Raw genomic sequence first — 20,541 nt, forward strand, 5'->3', positions numbered from 1 at the left:
GTTAGAGTGGTGTAATACAACTGTGTTCCAGAGAGTGGATGGTGTAATACAACTGTGTTCCAGAGAGTGGATATGAATCTAGGGTTGTCCCTTGAAATTTATCTAAACTTTAGCACACATTAGCTGTCAATTCTAAACAGCTAAGCTGAAAATATGGACTTTGAATGAATTGGTGTCCCTATATTTCAAAAGCGTATCACATAAAGTCTTCAATTTATTTGTTGAAAATTCAATCCAGGTTTTCTTGTACATATATAAAAAATATGTAGCTCTTCTTCCGTTCTTAAACTGAACACAACCTCATATTATTAGAACACAGTAACAAGCGGATAGTAATTTTGAAAATAATTCTTGTTCTTTGTTGTCCAGCTGGTGTTAAACTCGATGCACAAGTACCAGCCCCGGATCCACCTGGTGCTGCGGCGTGAGGGAGCCATCAACGCCCCTATCACCGACCTCGAGCAGGAGGAGTTCAAGACCTTTATCTTCCCCGAGTGTGTCTTCACCGCCGTCACCGCCTACCAGAATCAACTTGTAAGTATTTTAATTATAGTAGGTACAATTATGTATGATCACAAAGATCTCTGGGTCTCTGGGTGGCAAATAGATAGATAGATAGATAGATTTTTATTGGTATTAATACCACCACAAGATAATTTTATGGTGGTATTTGCCACCCAGAAGTAAGTTAGGTATACAACTTGGGAAAACAGTGACTGTGTAGCTTTGAAGGAGGGAATATCTATCTATGTAGATTAGCAAATTTAATAGCTTACAATCAAGCTAAAGTTATACCTTGGAATTATACCATCTTACGCTGGTTTGTTACTGAGCGCACTAGGTTTACAGCTGACATAAAGCACAAGCGCTCCTCAAAGCGACACTCCGAATGTTTTATGCGCGTGATAAACGTCACCGTGCTAAGAGGACTGATTGATCGATCTGGCCAGCTTATCTATTTGATACCCGAAATAGATCTGAAGCTAAACGTTTGTGCGTCGACTGAGTATCGACGGTTCTATTTCCGCGACACTAATTGCATCTCGCTGAAAGGTATGTCCAGTGGAACAAAGGGAGGTGGCACATAATTTTTGTGTATCAGGCGGCCACACGCGGGCGAGCCGACGACGGACGGATAGCGCGGCTGACGCGTGCTTGACGGCGACGACTAAAGTTTTCACGCGCGCTAAATATAATCCTTAAACGATGTCCAGCTATGCATGTCACATTACTGAACGGTTTCCATATAAGTATTCACTTCGGCAATTGCCATCAGTTAGAGCTTTAAGCGTCTATTCAACCGCTATTGATTTTCCTCAGCCACTCAGTCTTAGTTTCAAATCTTTGCGCGGCGTTGACTTACATTGTAAATAAGTATACATATGCAGTTAACAAGCATGAAACAATGCCGATTCATATTCATGGGTGTGCCACACTGTACAGAACATAATTGGTAAAAATAACAATCCAAAGCAAGAAATGGAATCACGAACTGCTGAATGGACTCATCTCTGGAAATGATTAAGCATTTGATAAGAATCAATAATATGTGTTGATCGTGTAATTACTTACCTATGTATAGGAATCTATGTAGAATATTAATATCCAGCAGTGTAGAAAGAATTTGAGTTTCAATATTTAAAAAATGCTGATATTGATAGAACAGATAGAAATTATGAGTACCTAATTTATAAAGGCAAAAAACTTGTCAAAGATTAGGTAATGACGCGTGCTCTATTAATGTTATTATCTCATATTTATATGTTTAATAGCATCTAACGTATATTTCTACCTAATCATCAAAGTTAAATTATAAACTCCGTCTTAAAATGTAATAATTAAACGGTTATCCGCTGTTGGTCGCGGCCGCACGCCGCATATGTCGCCATGCACAATTAATCCTCTGTCACAAGAGCGTTTGGGCGTCTCCGCGCTCCTCGTTTTGTATCTCGTGTAGTAAAATAATTAGGACGTTTTGAGGTTCATAAAGGAAGCTACTTTATATCGACAACGCGGTACATAAATCTTCATTCGCCCTCTAATTAGCTGCTCTGGGCCATTTGTAAGCTTGAAACGAAACATAGTGAAAGCTTAGTTTATTGTATTTTTACATAAATATACTCATTGTCTCACAATAATGAAATAATCTGTCATCAATTTACCTCTATAATTATTTTCTATTTGTATACTGTTCCAAAAGATATACTTACGAAAATTATGAATGTAAAACAAATACCTACATATTATTCTTGATAATAAAACTTTACTTACACCTAACTAGCTCCGGTAGGTAGTAATACCGGCCTACACGTCGTAGTTAATGTTATCGGAGCTCCGCCTACGATAGCTACAAATGACTCCCTCGGGTCGATGCACAGTGATTTCTATTGATTCTAATGTACGTCTAGATTTACTACCAGAATCTGACCTTAGCAGAGAGCACTCGCACTTTAGATATAATAGAATTATCTAAACGCTACAGTCAGTAGCGTAGCGATGACCAAGTATTTTTTGGAAATAAATAAAGGAATGCTTATTCACGGCAATTGTATAATCAGTCGTTCGTAGCAAATCTAAAATATCTGTCTACTCACTTCACAAAGTAAAGAGCGCGATATCGGCGGGTCGATCGCCGCGCGCGCACCGTGGCCCGATTTGGCTGACGTCACATCTCTGACAGCTAAAACATTTGTCGAACAGCGGAGATAGTGTCACTGATAAACCAATCCCTTACAACAATAAGAATACACTTAGCATGTTTGCACCTGCGCGCCAAGAGATCGATATGGCTGAGCCCGCATAACTTTAAGCTTTTAAAAGAGCATGAATACGTCGTTATTAGGGCTTCCAAATACCGGACATTCTCCAATACCGGTATTCATTCCGGTATTGGCGATTTCAATACCGGGATCCCGGGATCCCGGTATTGAAATCAGGAAAATATAAAAACCAAGTAATTTGCTTAAAATAACAAATTTTATTCAAAATCTCGTTTGTTAATTTTCATGCGTGTTATACTACAGCAGAATCTTGCTAATCCGACTTACAATTCTTACAAATGGGTCAAATCGATTACATTTCCAACTTAAAAAGTTTCGATTTTGACCCAAAACGGTTTTTCAAACTTATGTGGCCAAGTCGGCTCAACTTTTATTGTTTTTAAGTATACCTACATAGTTCAAACGGCTACGCCCTGTGCTCTTTATTTTTGTTGTGAGTGGGACTGAGGACGCAGTATAAAATCAAGCGGGAAAGAGCGCCAGATCTGTACTCAGGTGATTCTGTAAGTTAGATATCGCCTCCAGATCGGACATTTTGCAAGAAGACGCGGCCATAGCAAACCATGTTTTTTGCCAAATCGTTCTCTTTAAGCTCGTGCGGAATAGAACCTTTTACATTTTAATAATAACAGGCCTTTGCATCTATAACAGACGATTCAAGCAGCATCCTTGCGACACTTACATTCGTGGCCGTATAGCCCAATTCAAGAGAGGATCCCTCGTCCACACACACGGCAGGTATATGCTCCCCCAGATGGGCGGGGGTTAGAGGCCTGCTCGTGACGCCTCATGCGTTTATCATTCAAGGAGAAAAACCAGGCATTGGCGTGCTTGGATTGACCGTCATGGATAACACGGCGCCACGTGGGTCGGTTCTCGGCCAGTCGTTGCCACTGGTTGCATGGAATATCAAATGTGACTATGTCACGCTTCACGCAATCTTTAAAGCGCAGCATTGGCCGTCCGACCGGTCTCTTTGCATCTGCAACCTCTTCCAGGATTTGACGCGGCAAACGAGTCCGCTCCATTCGATACACATGCCCGAGCCACCTCAGTCGCCTCTTCTTTAATATGGCTATGATACTAGGAAGCTGTGTCTCATTCATGCAGTGTTACATTTTATAGTCGGTGTTAATGGTATAATTGTACTGTAGATTTAACTATAATATCAGTATCACTTTATTAAATAACAAGCATTAAGAGCATTTCTCGATTACACACACTCTATAGTTTCATCATTGACTTTTGAAATTAGAACATGAGATGATTTTTTTAAACACATTGTAATCAATATCTATGGTACAATTTAGTGGTATTTTTGTTTTTCGTGGCGCTAGAGGCGCTAAAGCACTAATAAAATAAATCCACCAAATCATTGAATAATTAGCCAAGAATCCGCACGAAGCGCTTTGCTTCTTCTTTTCTTTTGCGCACTGCCAAGGAGTGGAATTCCTTGCCGGCGGCTATATTTCCGAGCTCATATAACCCTTCCTTCAAATCAAGAGTGAACAGGCATCTTCTGGGCGAGCTCACTCCATCGTAGGCCACGTCTTTGACTCTGCTTTGGCTAGTCTGTGGCCAAGAGTAAGCCCATTTATAAAAAAAAAGCTAAATTGTCCGACATAGATTATTAAAAATCACATTAAGAAATAATCTATGGAATCACACATTACTTTGCGGAAATCCATGATAATCAAAATCAAAAAGATTACTTCGCGGAATAGGAACACTTCATTTACGTATAAGAAAAGTAATTTTCCTCATTTTGATAGTTGAGTAGTGAGTTCCCTATTTCGTTACTATCGGGAATGTTACGGCAAAGTTTTCAGCTAGAGTTCAACACACTAACGCACACGTACAACAGTGAAAATAGAGTAGCTACGGTATACGTTAGTTCGTTTGCATTAACCAATATAGATGCATCAAGGCGATTTGTTTACAGAGGATCTATGGCCTATTACAACTACGTTTGACGTGTTGCTTTTCTGTCACACTTACGTGCGAAGTCACAAGTGCGACAAATGTGTCAAAAACTGTTCGCGGCAGACCCTCCTCAATGAATGCTTTTGACGCGTAACTTTAATTCTTTATCTGGGTAATCATCGAAAAAACTATCATTTTCATACAAATCTTGCAAAAACACCAAACAGAGAATGTGTCAAATCGAGAAAAGAGAGCAACAAGCAAGATTTACGCGTGTAGTGACCATCATGATGCAGAAATTTTACGTTTTTGATGAGTAATTTACGTTAATTTGGCATAATTTGTTAGTTTTTAAAAATACCGGGATCCCGGTATTGCTAAATTAAATACCGGTATTGAAATGGGCCCAAAAAAAGGCGGGATCCCGGGATCCCGAGATACCGGGATCCCGGTATTGGAAGCCCTAGTCGTTATAGATGAGTATAAAAAACCTAAAAACATTATGCAGACGATGAAACACCAGCCTAATTTTGAATAGTTGCTTTACAGCAGACCCGGGTCCCTTATAGGTGCCCGTATGAAAAAAGTGTCACCACAATTTTATATCGATGCGAGACGTTGTTAAATCGGTTTGGAATGAAACATCATTATTGGTGCTTTATCACACTGGAACGCTGATATAAGACAAGATAAAACTGCTCAAAAAACGTGAATAGTGTTTTTTGTGTGTCGCGGTGTGAGACTGTGCGTCGCCTGGCCGGCGCGGGCGCATCGCCGCGGGGTGGTTCCCGGGAACCCGGCGCTCGCGCACAACCTGCTTCAATATTTATACATTTTACACCCACCGGGCCATTGTCGCTTCGCTCGTTTTGTGAGAAACCTTTGTCCGGGATTCGACTCGCTGCGAGGTGACAATGTTTGTTAGCGTTCGCGCATCCCCAATGCACACAATGTGCTTTTTAATAGCCGATGACTTGTGAATTTGTTATGATTGATAGCTCCACTGAGGATTCTGGAGTAAAAACTCGCGGATGGTAACCTGCAGAGTTGTTTCAACCGTCCGTGTTGACTCTTTCAATGGAGTTTTATAAAAATGGTAATCCTTTGAAATAACGTATTAAAAATCGGTGTCAACAGGGCCAAAAGTAATAGGAATAAGTTGGATGCTTAGCGCAAGACAAATGTATCATAAAACGATTAAAGAAACCGTGTACTTATTTTTGTTAGTCACGCTATAAAGCGCATTACGCGGCTCAGAGAGATGATCACGGAAATAACTGCTCTGGCTGCGTAGCGCGTAGCCAACATTCCACTCGCTGACACTTCGTAGCGAGTGAAACTGTCACTGTCGCACTAACATGGAAGAATAATAGAGAGGCATAACGTTTCGTTGTAGCGCAAGCGATTGTCACTTTGGCTATAGCCGGACACACCACAATGTTCAATAGGGCACTTAATTGAAATTTATTTCTCATTTCTCAGTAGATATCAACAATCAATATTCTAAAATCTCAAAGCTATTCTCACATTGGGGTCTACAAACGAGTTTTACCCGAGCATAATCATACAATATAATGAAGGAGTAAAGGCAAACACAATTTAAATAACAAAGGGCAGCCATGACAAATAAACATATTTCATCCAAAATGGCTGCGGTCAGGTGTCACGCCGCCCGCGCTTGCGCCTGCGCTCCTCCCGCAATTCTTTCCCGATAATCGATTCATTCTTTATTGTGATCCTTTTACGCTTGACAACATTTAACAAGTATAACGTTGACTAATTCATGTTAGCTTTGGATACTTTTATAAGTATTTACGTTACAAAGTTTAAAAGTGGTGCAGATAAACAACAGGTTTTAACTATTTTATTACATTAGTATAATTCGCACTACAGAGGATCACATAGTATGTAGGTAATTCGGTATTTATTGTAATTAGTTAAAAAGTGTTTCAGTGGGTAGGGTAGATAGTCACGAAATAGAATGGTCGGCATTCAAAAATCGACCCCAGTGTCTGTATTAATTAATACATACATAGGTATGAGCTACTCGTATCGGTGCTCTACAATTTATAATATAATATTATGTTGGAGAACTGACTTCATGCTTGGACTCAAATGCGTATCATGAAAATAATTATTTTTTTATTGAGAGAAGCTGAATTTTTATTTTATATTTTTCCCCTCACTAGCTCGGAAACACGTGTTTTGTCCTTTAATAGCAGCGGGTAAAACGCATTTTATCCACTAGTGGGTAAAGTAATTTGACCTTGAATAAAGTCAAATTAACTGCTTTAAAATTGGTTAAAGTAGGTGAATCTAGTAATAAAGATGATTTACCACCTCTGGAACTACTGGAAGCAGTGATAAACGCATCTTTTGCGTTGTAGTTTCCTCGCTATAGTGAGGGGAAAAGTTTTGTGTTACACTCGGGTGCAAATGTATTTTACTTCTCGTAAGTTAAAAAACTCGCAAGTTCAGGATTCTATTCTCGAACCACTCGCTTCGCTCGTGGTTCAACTATAGAATCCTTTCACTTGCTCGTTTTTCAATTCCACACTCGGCGTTAAAATACAACTTTGCCCCCTTGTATAACAAATAACTATTAGGCGTCAGTAAAAGCCTTTTGAAGACACATCAGCAGGGTCGTCGTAACGGACACTTGATGAAATGAAAATTGAATTGAATTTTAAATGATATTGGCGGATTCAAATATATCCTGATGCGATGCACTTTGATAACCGAGCTTATTAATATTAAATAAGGCGAGTTCATAAAAAGCAAACATTAGTCAAAAATACAAGAAGTCAACGTACTTTCTATAAATGTGTATAAAATGTTAAATAAATTTATAGGTTTTGCATCTCAGTCGTACCTGGTTTCTTTTTAATGAATGAAATGTTGCCGTCCTGCTCGCCCGCCATCGATCACGTGACGTCACGCGGCCGTCGTGTGCGGGCGCGGGATTTATTGCGTCTGCGCACCCTGCCACTGTACGGGGAAACTGAACATGTTGCTGAACAAGAACTTCGATTAATTTCAACTTGTTAAGTGACGCCTGTTTCGGGTTGTTTCACATTTTGGTGGCAACTACTAAAAAAAAATCCAGGTATAGTTACCATTTAACGCAGTTTGATTTGGTTTTGTGGTAACTGCTGGAAAAAGCTGCAAAAAAATATCTCCATTTTTACTCCATTGCTCCTGATAATAGACTGGTCGTAACAGCTAAGCGAAACAGCCCCGTACTTTTTCCTACTGCAAGTTGAGCGTTAAGTTAACAAAAAATATGAGAAACTTACATTGAAATGAAAGTGAGGGAATGTCGTTACAAACTTCATAGAAATCCGATAATTACCAAACTTTGTCATTGCAAATGAAAATCTGAATTATTTACGAGAAAGACAAAAAATATAACCTCTGTTGTAAATAAATGTCATTGAATCTAGTGTTATTGCCCGATGATGTATTGAAAAAAAGTAATAAGTCATCGCCACCATGACAGGCGACGTTACATAAGCTCGCATCAACAACATCAAATGCCGAATAAATAAAGAAATACGGTGAATAAAATAAGCTTGTCTCAGTTGAAATGTGGCAAATTGCTTATTCTTTAATTTTCCGAGTCTGCAGTCAGAACAGCGGACACGAATGTAAAGTGGACCTGATTCTCAGCGTGGGGCCGCTCAAGGATCTGATCAACAAACTGACCCAGGAAACTAACGAAACCAATGACCGCCCTTATTTTAGTTAGTCAAATGTTCGCGATGAAGCTAAAACCATTTGAAGATCTGCTCGAATTGTTACCTGCGTCAACATTATATACAGTGTGTAAAAAGTCAATAAGAAATGTGGGTCTGCAGAATGCTTATAAGAATAGTAGCTGAGATCGCGGATAACCTGTACAACTTGCACGATGTCTCCCTCATACTGTCCATCGGAAGTGTCAGCGACAGCCTTCGCCTCCTCGAGTTGTTGGAAGAGGAAGAAATCTGAAATCTTACTTGAAATTGCTGGTCAGAAATTAAAGAGCAAATAAAAAACTTGCGTTATTTATTTCATAGCTAAATATGTCGAAATGATGTCGAAAATTTTAGTCATATAATACGGATTACTTACACAAGTTTAGTCAAACGCGGGACATTATAGAGATCCTTTATTTTCAAGCACAGTGCATGCGAGTTGTGTTCACGACGGGCTAAAGTATGAGCTGAGCATAGCTGGGCATTAACTCGTTAATCCGTTAATCGTTAATTAACGAAGTTAACATTTTGGTTAACGGATTAACTTTTAAGTTTACTTTTAAAAATGTTAACGGATTCGTTAACTTCCGTTAAATTTCTTCGAGTCCGTTAATCGTTAATCCAGTTCCGCACGCGCCGACTAAAACTTGCTCTGACCGCTACTGTAAAAGCCCGTAGTACGGCGAAACCTAGGATTTTTTAAGAGATTTTGGCGAACTTCGGGCTTTTACAGTAACATATAGTTAAACTTACGCAAATACTAAATAGTTGATAACTGATTCAACTACCAACAGTAAAAATATTTTTTTATAGCGATTAACGGATTATCGATTAATTTTAACTTCCGTTAAACTTGTTGAAATGTATCGCTTTAACGATTATCGAAGTTAACTTTTTTAGTAACGGATTAGCGATTATCGAAGTTAACTATTTGATTAATGGTGCCCAGCTATGGAGCTGAGAATATGTCAAAACCGAAATACCTTAGCAAGTCCATCTTCAGGAAGTAGGTAGTAAACACACGTCTAGTACAACCATTATTCAATGATCAGGAATGCCAAATTCTGAACTGACGAGTCTCGATATCTCGAGATATTGAGCACATTATGCTGAACCGGTCGGGCCACATGTGGCGCGGATCGGAGCACTCGCGAATTATTGTCAATAAACCATCGGTTTTCTGGAAAACGTCGTTAACCGGCAGCTGGAGCTCAAGTTCCGACGCCATGAGAACGCGTGAATCTTGTGTGACTTTTATAATCAAACAATTATTGCTCATATGATTTTGAACTCGAAGTCTCTAGCAGAAGTTGTTCTGATTGATTTTCAGTTAAAGTTAGACATGTGATAACTATGGAGACATTTACGATTAACAGTTTGGTATATTTAATTCTCGATTTGAAAGCTGAGTCAACCTACAACTAGGTAATGAAAGGCGTTTTCACCCTAAACCGGGCACACACGTATATCACAGCGTCTCCGTCGACGATACCCTCCTTACATCCATCAGTGAGATACCTAGCCGCACAGGAACGAATACATTTACTCCTCGGAATGTCCCTTCGACTCTCGCGTCGCGTCGACTGACTTCTCGCGTGTTTACATGACAACCGAACAAGCTAATTCGTCATGTCTCTTAAATATGCGGTTGAAGAGATAAATAGCATCATGATGCTAGTCAATCTTTGATTAGTATGAATAATAATATCTATAAAATTAGACCATAGAGCATTAATCAACTCTCGTCTAAAACACTTACAAACGTTTAATTCTGTTTTTAGCTACACAAAAATAGATGTTCGTTTGTCGAGTGCACATGTATCTGTATCTCGTTCCATACAATACAATACATCACCACCCCAATAATTAGAGCATCGTTTGCAGCGCAGGCGACGTTCGTTTCTCCTTGACGCCTTTTTGTGAGATTTTTTGTTTCCCGCTCGGGAATAATGTCATTATGGCGCCTTTAATGTTGTCAGTGAGCGCAGCCGCCGCCCAAGGCGAACGTTTGTTGATACTTAAATTAGGATGTTTTGACACGCCTTGTTCTTATGTTTGTAGTAAATCTAATAAACGTCAGTAGCGAGAGAGAGTTTCATTCATTACTCCGTGGCGCTTGTCCATTACGAAAAGCTTCATAAAAAGTGAATGAGGCTTCTTTAACGGAAAAGCAAATCACGAAACGAGCAGTGTCAACCCATTGAAAACAATTACGGGCGGCTCGACAGGCATACATAATGTATAATGCGTCAATATTGTCAGCTACTAGCATTGTAGGCGCACTCATTACGTCAGGCGCAGGCGCGACGAGCGGCCATTGTAGTCAATGGAGCCGGGTGGGTGTGCAAGCGTAAGTAGCTGCCACGGTGACCCGCGACCTGCCTGCCCGTGGTCGCGGCCGGTCGCCCGTCTCGGACTTGGACGTATTGAATGACACATCGTATTTTACAATAGGTACAGCCCTTAAATTAAGACCTGCAACGGAATGGCACCTGCATTATTATGCAGGTATATAACTTTTTAACAAAAAATAAAACCGCCTTCAAAAATAAGCGCGTTACAAAACACGGAGAAACTAAAAAGCAAAAAATAATAAACCTTTAAAATAAGATTTCTTATCGTATTGCAATAATCTAAACATCCAAATTATAAACAAATCAATTATTTTTGTAGTCGGTACCAGACCTGTTCGTCGCCTTGCTATTGCCTGTTTGACCCACCCAACCATACACAGGCTGGTACCGACTCCAAAAATAATTGATTTGTTTATAATTTGGATGTTTAGATTATTGCAATACGATAAGAAATCTGAATTCAAAGGTTTATTATTTTTTGCTTTTTAGTTTCTCCGTGTTTTGTAACGCGCTTATTTTTGAAGGCGGTTTTATTTTTTGTTAAAAAGTTAATTTATTTGTTGATTTTTAGTGGTTCCTAGTGATATTATATGTATCAGTCCGAATATATGTACAGTAGTGAAAGAATTATCCTTTAACTCCTAACCATTGAGGAGTTGACCTTCCATCATCAGCTCAGCCACATAAAATTACTACCGTCAGGCGTAAATACTGGTGTACCTTTGAAAAATACACTAAAAACATTACATGTGCCTATAACATTTGAAGAGTTCCCTCGTTTTCTCCAAGATCCCATAATCAGACCCTGACTTGGTGCCAATGGGACCATCTCGGGGTTATACCCGTTCGATCAAAAAAAAAATTTTGAAAATCGGTCCACGATTCTCGGAGATATCGAGTAACATACATACAAAAAAAAAAAAAAAAACATTCAGTCGAATTGAGAACCTCCTCCTTTTTTGAAGTCGGTTAATAAATGGATCAACAGTCATACCTTAATAAGGCAAGCATTGTCATTACGTAAGCATGAACTTGCTCCAAAACAGAACTCATAAATGTTACAAAATCGTCTTTTTTTCTGTAGTGCGCTATCTATACCCGAACAGACAACTTTATGATACTTTTTTATTCCATTCCATATTCAAAAAACAATTCACTGAATGAGTAACTTACACGATTCTTTGTTCGACTTTTATTTATTTTCGTGATCATTAGCGGGCGACACGTTGTGTTGTGTGTGATGTTCTGATGTTACTTGCGGCCAAAGATTTGTCACGAGCTAGTCAATATTTTGTATTGTTTATTGTTTTTCTTTGATCCGTGACAATGCGACTCCGGATGTTTTTCTAGTCTTTGGAGATTAACGCGTCTCTCAGGCATCACAGTTCAAACAAATGAATATAATAAATCTCAATCAAATTGGCATTTCCTGAAATTTTTAACAACACAATCATTTCAAATTGAATTTAGATTTCTTTATTCACTTCTCCTTTACATTTTGTGCAGATTCGCACTGAAATCCTATAAGTTGGTTGATGCCAGGGTGCCTAGCCGAATGGCACAATCGCTCACGAAACGCTCACGAAACGAAGCGCTAGTAGATATCTATCTCTATCGCGCTTGCGTATTGGCGCGACAGAGCCAGCGGCGTATCGCTTTCGTTTGGCGTCGGAGAAATGCCATTCGGCTACGGGGCCAGTTGAGCATTAATTATTGTGCCAAAAGTGAAGAAAAGTGTCCCTAATGTCAATGCAAGTTTGTAGTGCATCTTTGTAGCGTCCTCTAACCACTAAAAATGACTTCAATAATTGTCAAAGTGGTAGTTCGATCGGGTGTTAGGATTCGAGTGGTTTAAGGTTTCCTTTCCAAGGAACCTAAAATATTATTCCAAACTAGGCTTGTGTCGTTCACGAACTATGAACTGTTAGGAATAAAATCCCATCAATGACCGAAATGAACTGAATCTTTCCAGGCTCTGAGATTCGGTCTTTGCTCATTTAGTTCAGTATAGGATCGGCGAGCGCGAGCGATTTGGATCGAGAACGAGTGTGTGACTGCGCCGACCGAGAGCGAGAGCTAATTAGCAGAGCAACAAAAAAACGTCAAGTTCTCATATTAAACTTCGGTTACTTACAACCTTTGGGCCCGGAATGTTACTATCTGTGGACTATTCGTATCATTTTGACACTATTCGGTCCCATTCGTTCTGATCTTTCCGACCGCAGTGGTCGTCCGATCAACGCGAAACGGCAGCGGCCGCAGCGGGAGCGGCCCGGGCCCAGCGGGGCGATTTCTCATCGCGCTGCCTCCGCGATGCCAAACATATTTTTTAACACCTTGCCCTACCTTAAATCAAATATTTGCTTTATGGGTCCATCGACTTGATTCTAAACAGGTTACCTTTGCAAATTGTTTAACGATGATGTTTGTTATGCCATCGACACATTGTAAATTATTTAGTTATGTACTTATTTTAAGATTTGTTCGTTCGGATAATTAAATATTGTTTGATATTTTTGATACTTAATGCACTTTTAAAAGATAGAATAGTTCTCACTAGGGGTACCTAGATATGCGCGACAACACTAAAATAGTTTATTTTACTCGAGACTAGAGGAACAGTATGAGGATTCCCTATAATTTTAAGTGTTGATATCCCAATGTTTGCCTTATTGCATCTTGCCTTACCTACATATTACATGAGCGAAATATTGTTACAGCCACTATGTGACTCTATAAGTAATATGACATCGATCAGCATTGATTTGTTGTCGTATCTCACCTTAAAATAATGTACCTCTATTTAATTAAATGCAAACACCCTACTGTTGGTTGTAAAATAATAGTAGGACACGTGAAGTGTCGTGATAAACGGAGGTGGATGTCGTCAATAAGTTAACCTTATTAGCCGGCGCGCGCGCCGCGGGCGGTGTGCGCCCGCGCAGCCCGTTCACACTGTGACACTAGCAGGCCCTTCTGCTTGTATATGTACTATGAATTTTGCAAGCTATACATATACATACTAATATTATAAATGGAAAAGTGTGTGTGTTTCAGTTTGTTTGTCCGGCTTTCACGGCAAAACGGCGCAAGGAATTTACGTGATTTTTTTAAGTGGAGATAGTTGAAGGGATAGAGAGTGACATAGGCTACTTTTTGTCTCTTTCTAACCCCCCACTTCCCTAAAATTAGGGGTGGAAATTTGTATGGAGCATTCTGCAATTATCGAACGCGAGCGAAGCCGTTATAAGCTAGTACCTAGGTTATAAACTAAGGCTGCCTCGATTTTCAGTCACCGGTTGTTCTTCATATAAATCTACTACATCACTGTTATAAACAAAGTCGCTTTCTCTGTCCTCGATTTTCAGTCACGGATTTTGATGCGGTTTTTTTTAATAGATTCTTCCCGTGATCGCTATTATATAAACTGATTTGCAAATTCCATGCTTTTACATTAAACTAGGTTAGCGGATTGGAAACGGATAATCCACTTGGTCCGACAGTCTTTAGGTTGCTTACAATCTTTCACTTACCGCCAAATAATTTAGGTACGTCTATCTATAGCTATTTTAAGCCAGTATTACCTACTACTATAGGTAATACACAACACAGGTAATAACCTACACTTTAAACCAACACATTGCTTAGGAAGATAAAAAAATGCTTCATAAAAAGCTTCCAATATGAACTTCTACTTATGGTAATTTATGTCAGCGGGTTATAACATAAGCCTCTTCTCAGCATCTAATTGAAATTGGATCCAAGACATAAAATTGGTATTCCGTTAATTAATAATCAAATATTCATTATTATAATAATATTTTATCACCAGATTGTTTATGGTTTGCTTTCTACAAATGATAATCACCTAATTTTGTTAATACGCAATTTACAGAAAATATTTTTTAATTTATTTTAATACTTTCAATATTGTACGCCTGCATGTCTGAGGCAGGTCATGAAGACCGTTCTCTGTAATGTAACCAATGAGCTCATAACCAGCAATACATATTGTGATTGATTGAATTTTCTCGCATTTTTTTCAGTCTATTGTGCAGCTCAAATAACCGTGTCTCTTTTGTTTCAGATCACGAAACTGAAAATCGACAGTAATCCATTCGCGAAAGGGTTCCGCGACTCGTCACGTCTCACCGAATTCGAGAGGTAAATATCATTCTTAGATACCTGCTGAGGTTGCCTTATTAACATATTTACTCGATTGATTTATCAATCAAAATAAGAAATGACCCGGAAACATGCCGTTGAAATAGTTATGCGGCAATGACGGATAATGATTGGGCAGGTATCTGAAACGACAGGCGTGTATCATTAATTTACGAACACTTATTAGTCTCATTACGTACGCATACGTGTACGCCAGAATTCGGGCCGTCTCTAATCGTGTAGGTATTGAACGTGGACGATGACGCTCACAGAAACAAACACGATGACCGACACTGATTGATGCCTTGAGGGGTTAAATTACACTTCCATCTTTATAAATTCTTACCCTACTGGTCTAATTATAGGTCTTTTAAAACGGATCTATAACCGACTGCAACCGTAAAATTTATAATTCTCCGATATCTATACATTCGCTCATTAAGGCCCAACCATTGCACTGTTTTCATCCACAATAGTATAATTGTATGACATTTTCGATCAACTCATATTTGCAAATGTTTTATTTTGAATTTTTTTCTTTGTCGAGATTTTATATCACGGGAGAGCACGAAAGAACATCAGTCTTCCCCGATGAGGCGCGCTTCAACGCCGCTAATCATAGGTAGATACGATCACACAATCATATTACCTATACCTACTCGCATTAAGGTAAAGTTACGATAAAATAGTAAAATAGCAAGCAATTTACTCAATTGCCGTTTCGTGTTCTTTCAGAGAGACAATGGAGTCGATGCTAGCAGAGCAGCACTATCTACGCTCGCCGCTCCGACCTTTCGATTTGGATCAACACAACAACAATCTGACACTAGAAGAGAAGGCTATTTTGGCGGCGCGTTCGCAGCTTTCTTGCGGGCGGCATACCCACTATACGGCGTGCCAGCGGCGGCGCTGTGGGGGCAGTGGGCTTGCCTGGCGCCACAACTGCTGGCGCAGCAGCACCTTGCGGCATCAGGCTCGGGGCTGCAGCTGCCGAGGCCCGTGTACCCGGGCGGCGCGGCGGCGCCCTCGCCGCTGGCGCAGCACCGGTTCTCGCCGTACCCGCCGCGGCGCGCCTCGCCCGGCTCCTCGCCCGACTCGCTGCGCGACGCCAGCCCGCACCCGCTGCCGCTGCCGCCGCACCCGCCACACACTCCGCATCCGCCGCACAGTCCCACTTAGTGCTAAGCCAATAAATGTAAAATCTCCAAGATCTCTGTAGAAGCGGTATCGTTGTAGGGTCCTCGCCGAGATGGCCGCGCGGCGGTGTCGGGTGGAGGCGCGCACGTTCCACTGACTTTAACGACGTGGGTTATTAGCATTGTGCCGACTCGAGTGAACATGCCCACTGTATCGCGAATGCATTTAAGAATAGAACTTGCGCTTTACATGTGTTGTGAAAATCTGCGTATCATAGAAGCATCGGGATCCTTCACTTTTTGACATTTGTAACGATGTCCCTTTCGTTCTTTGCGAACTTTTGTATTATATTGTAAAATAATATTTAATTTTATAGTTGTATTTAATATTGTTACGATATGTTCCTAATAGTTTCGTCTCGTAGTGATGGTTTCAGCAAAATTTCGTGTTATAGATATAGCCAATTAGGGTTTAATAAATGCATTAAATGACAGTATTCGATCTAATTGGATTTAGTTAGTACGATTTCTCACAAGTTTGTTTCCTCGGGGAATATGTTTGCTGTTCGAGCACCTGATTTCACATATTAGGTAAAATGTGCAATACATCAAAATACTAAATTGTTTTAGAAAGCCTAGGTGTTAATTGTAAGAATAGATGTATTAAATAAATTGTAGAAATGATATTTAGTGCGCGAGGATGTTTCGAAAGCTGGACCGTTTGCAGCGGACTCATAGAAGTACCTAGAGAGAAGATACATTGTAGTTAAATTATAATTATTATTATCTATGAATAATATATTGCTAAACGGAAAAAAATTAAATGTTTGTTAACATAAACGTGCTTTGTTATTGATCTTACTTACCTACCTATCTTCAACATAAGCTGTTATAAGCTTATTTTACCTACCCACAGCTCAAACGACGTTTCAAGTCTGGAACGTTGTGTACTGGCTGCGTAGACAAGATGCGAAACGCAACTGCCCCTAACCCCTATGCGTTATTACGGAAAAGCGATAGAGAGAGATGTTACCACAGAACCAAATCAAGATTTAGTTCTGTTACCACGATTGGCTATGGATCGTGAACGATTGGCACAGTGAGAGTGTGGAACAGTTTGCCCGAAACCGTAATCAGTGCACCTTCAGTGAACTCTTTTAAAAACAGACTCGACAAATATTTATTGAATTGACAAAACACAAGTGCACCAAGACATTGACGTGCACGTATCAGCTTTAAGCTGCCTGTGCATTAACAAATAATAATAACAATAATAGTTAATCAGGCTAAAAAACACCGACGACGCATTCAAAGAAGATAAATTAGGAAAATTAAATGATTACATCTGCAATAGATAAGTACCTATTAAAGTTCGAACTACTAAGTCATAGAGACTAAGGTATGTTGCTAGTATGCTGCTTGAACTTAACTTAAGCATTGAAGAATGAAGCAAAGAAATGAATCTATCATTTTACACAATACAATGAGTAAAAGTCATGTCAACGGTTGGTCGTAAGATCAGATAGAAAAGACCATGTACTTACGTTTGTAGGTATCTGAAACAACCTAACGAACCTAATATCCTTCGTGTTGGTTTACTTAGTACCTACCTACTTACATTATGATTACCGTCAATACAATATACCTACCTACTTACATCTGCCGGATCTTACAACGGACCGCCGGTAGACATACAAAACAATGTGCATATAAGAAAAGCACCTACTGACCTCCTAGCCTCCTGAAGTAGGAGCCAAGCATATTAAACATATTAATTGAAAAGACACTTTATTTCCGTGTATGGAATTCCTGAGCAGAAATCATAAAAAAACAAAATCAGCACATTGGACAGGACGAGGCTGAACTTCTTTCGTTGTCAGTGCGGTAATTAGTCACTTGTTTTGGCTGAAACGTGTTGGGCGGCCGTGTACCCCAGCGCTGTCGTTTGTACGTCTACCGGTAGATGGCGCTACGGGTATCGTAAGGAACTGATCAGCGAGTTGAAAAGCTTTTGTGCAACTTGCTATGGGGAAATTCGCGGCAGTCCGAAGTTACATAAACGATGAAAATATTTGAGTGAGTTTAATGTGTAGACATGTTATTGTAGCTTTCTTGAAATAATGTAAGTTGATAAAATATGGTGGTAGATTTTTAGGCACTTTGATTACGTACATGTTGAGTACCCTGATTATCTTGTTACCTACAAACATACCGTACCAACAAACTATTCAGTTAAGTATAGGAGGTGTACAAAGTGTTGTATTAGGTAACAATGTTAATATTTTTTTTTGGTTTGGATACCAGAAATTAACTACATAATTAACGCCTATGTAGGTATTTAGAAACGATTTTGCTCATGATAAGCAGCTATTCTACGTAAATTAGCAAACGTTTACCTATTCTGTTCACTTAATTAGGTACTCCTCAAGGCAAATCATGCGAGGTTTCAAGTTAGCTACAAAGTTGTCCTTAAATAATTCATTATTAACGTTAGTAATCTACTTTTACTATTAACAAACAATAATTATGGTAAAAAAACAACAATTAAATATATCGTCCAAACAAACCCGCGACAGCTTGCGAAATTGCAGCAAATTAGATCGTCACGCTCGGCAATTATGCAAAGCGACTATAAAGTTATCTTTAGCAAAACAACGACACCCCACTATTCAATTATGGCGACACTGGCGAGTCATTCGAGTCACATACCCGAGGGTCGGAGGTTCCATCGAATTAGTGTGGCGCGTGGCCGCATTACCTACAACAATACCGTCCCACCCAAAAACAAAAACAGCTTAACTCAACCAATTTCCGAACGGTCACTGTCGTACTCGTTTCGGAACGCACCCTTCCCCTCTAACGGTCCTCCGGGCCGGGATGCAACGCTAATCTAATCTGGGTTGTAGCTAATAAATGTTCAAGATACCCCCTGACGGGTGTTGCAACAATTTATTGCTTGTAAAACTGTTTCCAATCGCAGAAATTGCCGGGTGCCACTTTTGCGCTGATTGAATTTGTCGTGCGAATGAATTTTTCATTACGCGATGTGTTACGGTAATTATGATGGGGAAAATTTTACTTGGATGTAACTTGTAAGTTATTAATGTGCTTAGACACATTAGATATTCTTGTTAATTTCTTTCCGTAATGTAATGTCCCTATACCTATTGGGTACGTTGGTAACGTTTCAATCGGTGCCCTAACATTATTAAGCGTATGAACACTTTCCGTTTAGTTACATTTTCAGTTTTCACTTTATATCAATTTTTTATCAAAGGCATTGAATTGGTAAAACCATTTTTGGCTACAAATTCAGACTTGCGACTGTACTGTACTTTATTTGGGGACATACTGAATATATATAGATCATAATTATAACTACATATAAGCTGTAAACATTATCTCTGAAAATAAGGACTGTTGATCTCACTGTTTCTGCCAAATACATCACATAACACTATAATTTCCTTGTGGAGAGCCTAAACTTAATACAGTAAGCGATGTTACTCGCATTTCCTCAAGCCTCAAATTCTTTAACCGTAGACTGAAGTGCGAATGTTCGCGAACATTGCGATGCGCGACACGTCCGCGCCGCGAGCCGCAGTTAAAAGGGGATTATGAGATGAGCGCGGTGCCCATCACACGCGCCGCCGCAAGATGACTTTACTACATAAGCCCTTGTTTGAAGACAGAAGATAGCGGTACATATATGGCTATTGTAGATGTAGGTGTCAGTGGAATAGTTCTAGTTCTGTGACTTGAAAGTTGGTTCATGTTATCAGTCGCGTACAAAACAATTGATTTGTTAAAAGGGGATTATGAGCGCGGTGCCCATCACACGCGCCGCCGCAAGATGACTTTACTACATAAGCCCTTGTTTGAAGACAGAATATAGCGGTACATATGGATATTGTAGATGTAGGTGTCAGTGGAATAGTTTTAGTTCTGTGACTTGAAAGTTGGTTCATGTTATCAGTCGCGTACAAAACAATTGATTTGTTAAAAGGGGATTATGAGCGCGGTGCCCATCACACGCGCCGCCGCAAGATGACTTTACTACATGAGCCCTTGTTTGAAGACAGAAGATAGCGGTACATATATGGGTATTGTAGATGTAGGTGTCAGTGGAATAGTTCTAGTTCTGATCTGAGTGACTTGAAAGTTAGTTCATGTTATCAGTCGTGTACAAAACAATTGATTTTTTAAAAGGGGATTATGAGCGCGGTGCCCATCACACGCGCCACCGCAAGATGACTTTACTACATGAGCCCTTGTTTGAAGACAGAAGATAGCGGTACATATATGGGTATTGTAGATGTAGGTGTCAGTGGAATAGTTCTAGTTCTGAGTGACTTGAAAGTTAGTTCATGTTATCAGTCGTGTACAAAACAATTGATTTTTTAAAAGGGGATTATGAGCGCGGTGCCCATCACACGCGGCACCGCAA

The 20,541-nt window shown here is 39.7% G+C and overlaps 1 protein-coding gene across 1 annotated transcript in view; it reads left to right on the forward strand.

The window, feature by feature from the left end:
• LOC125227434 (T-box transcription factor TBX20-like) overlaps nucleotides 1-16,928 on the forward strand; it is a 53,691-nt gene extending 36,763 nt beyond the window's left edge. Inside the window, 5 exon segments of the mRNA XM_048131753.1 lie at nucleotides 370-534; nucleotides 14,882-14,958; nucleotides 15,506-15,580; nucleotides 15,694-15,818; nucleotides 15,821-16,928. Coding sequence (XP_047987710.1) covers nucleotides 370-534; nucleotides 14,882-14,958; nucleotides 15,506-15,580; nucleotides 15,694-15,818; nucleotides 15,821-16,137 — 759 coding nt within the window. The 3' untranslated portion in view covers nucleotides 16,138-16,928.
• The last annotated feature ends 3,613 nt before the right edge of the window (nucleotides 16,929-20,541 follow it).

The sequence above is a fragment of the Leguminivora glycinivorella genome, chromosome 6 (assembly GCF_023078275.1).
Source record: "Leguminivora glycinivorella isolate SPB_JAAS2020 chromosome 6, LegGlyc_1.1, whole genome shotgun sequence".
Classification (NCBI taxonomy): domain Eukaryota; kingdom Metazoa; phylum Arthropoda; class Insecta; order Lepidoptera; family Tortricidae; genus Leguminivora; species Leguminivora glycinivorella.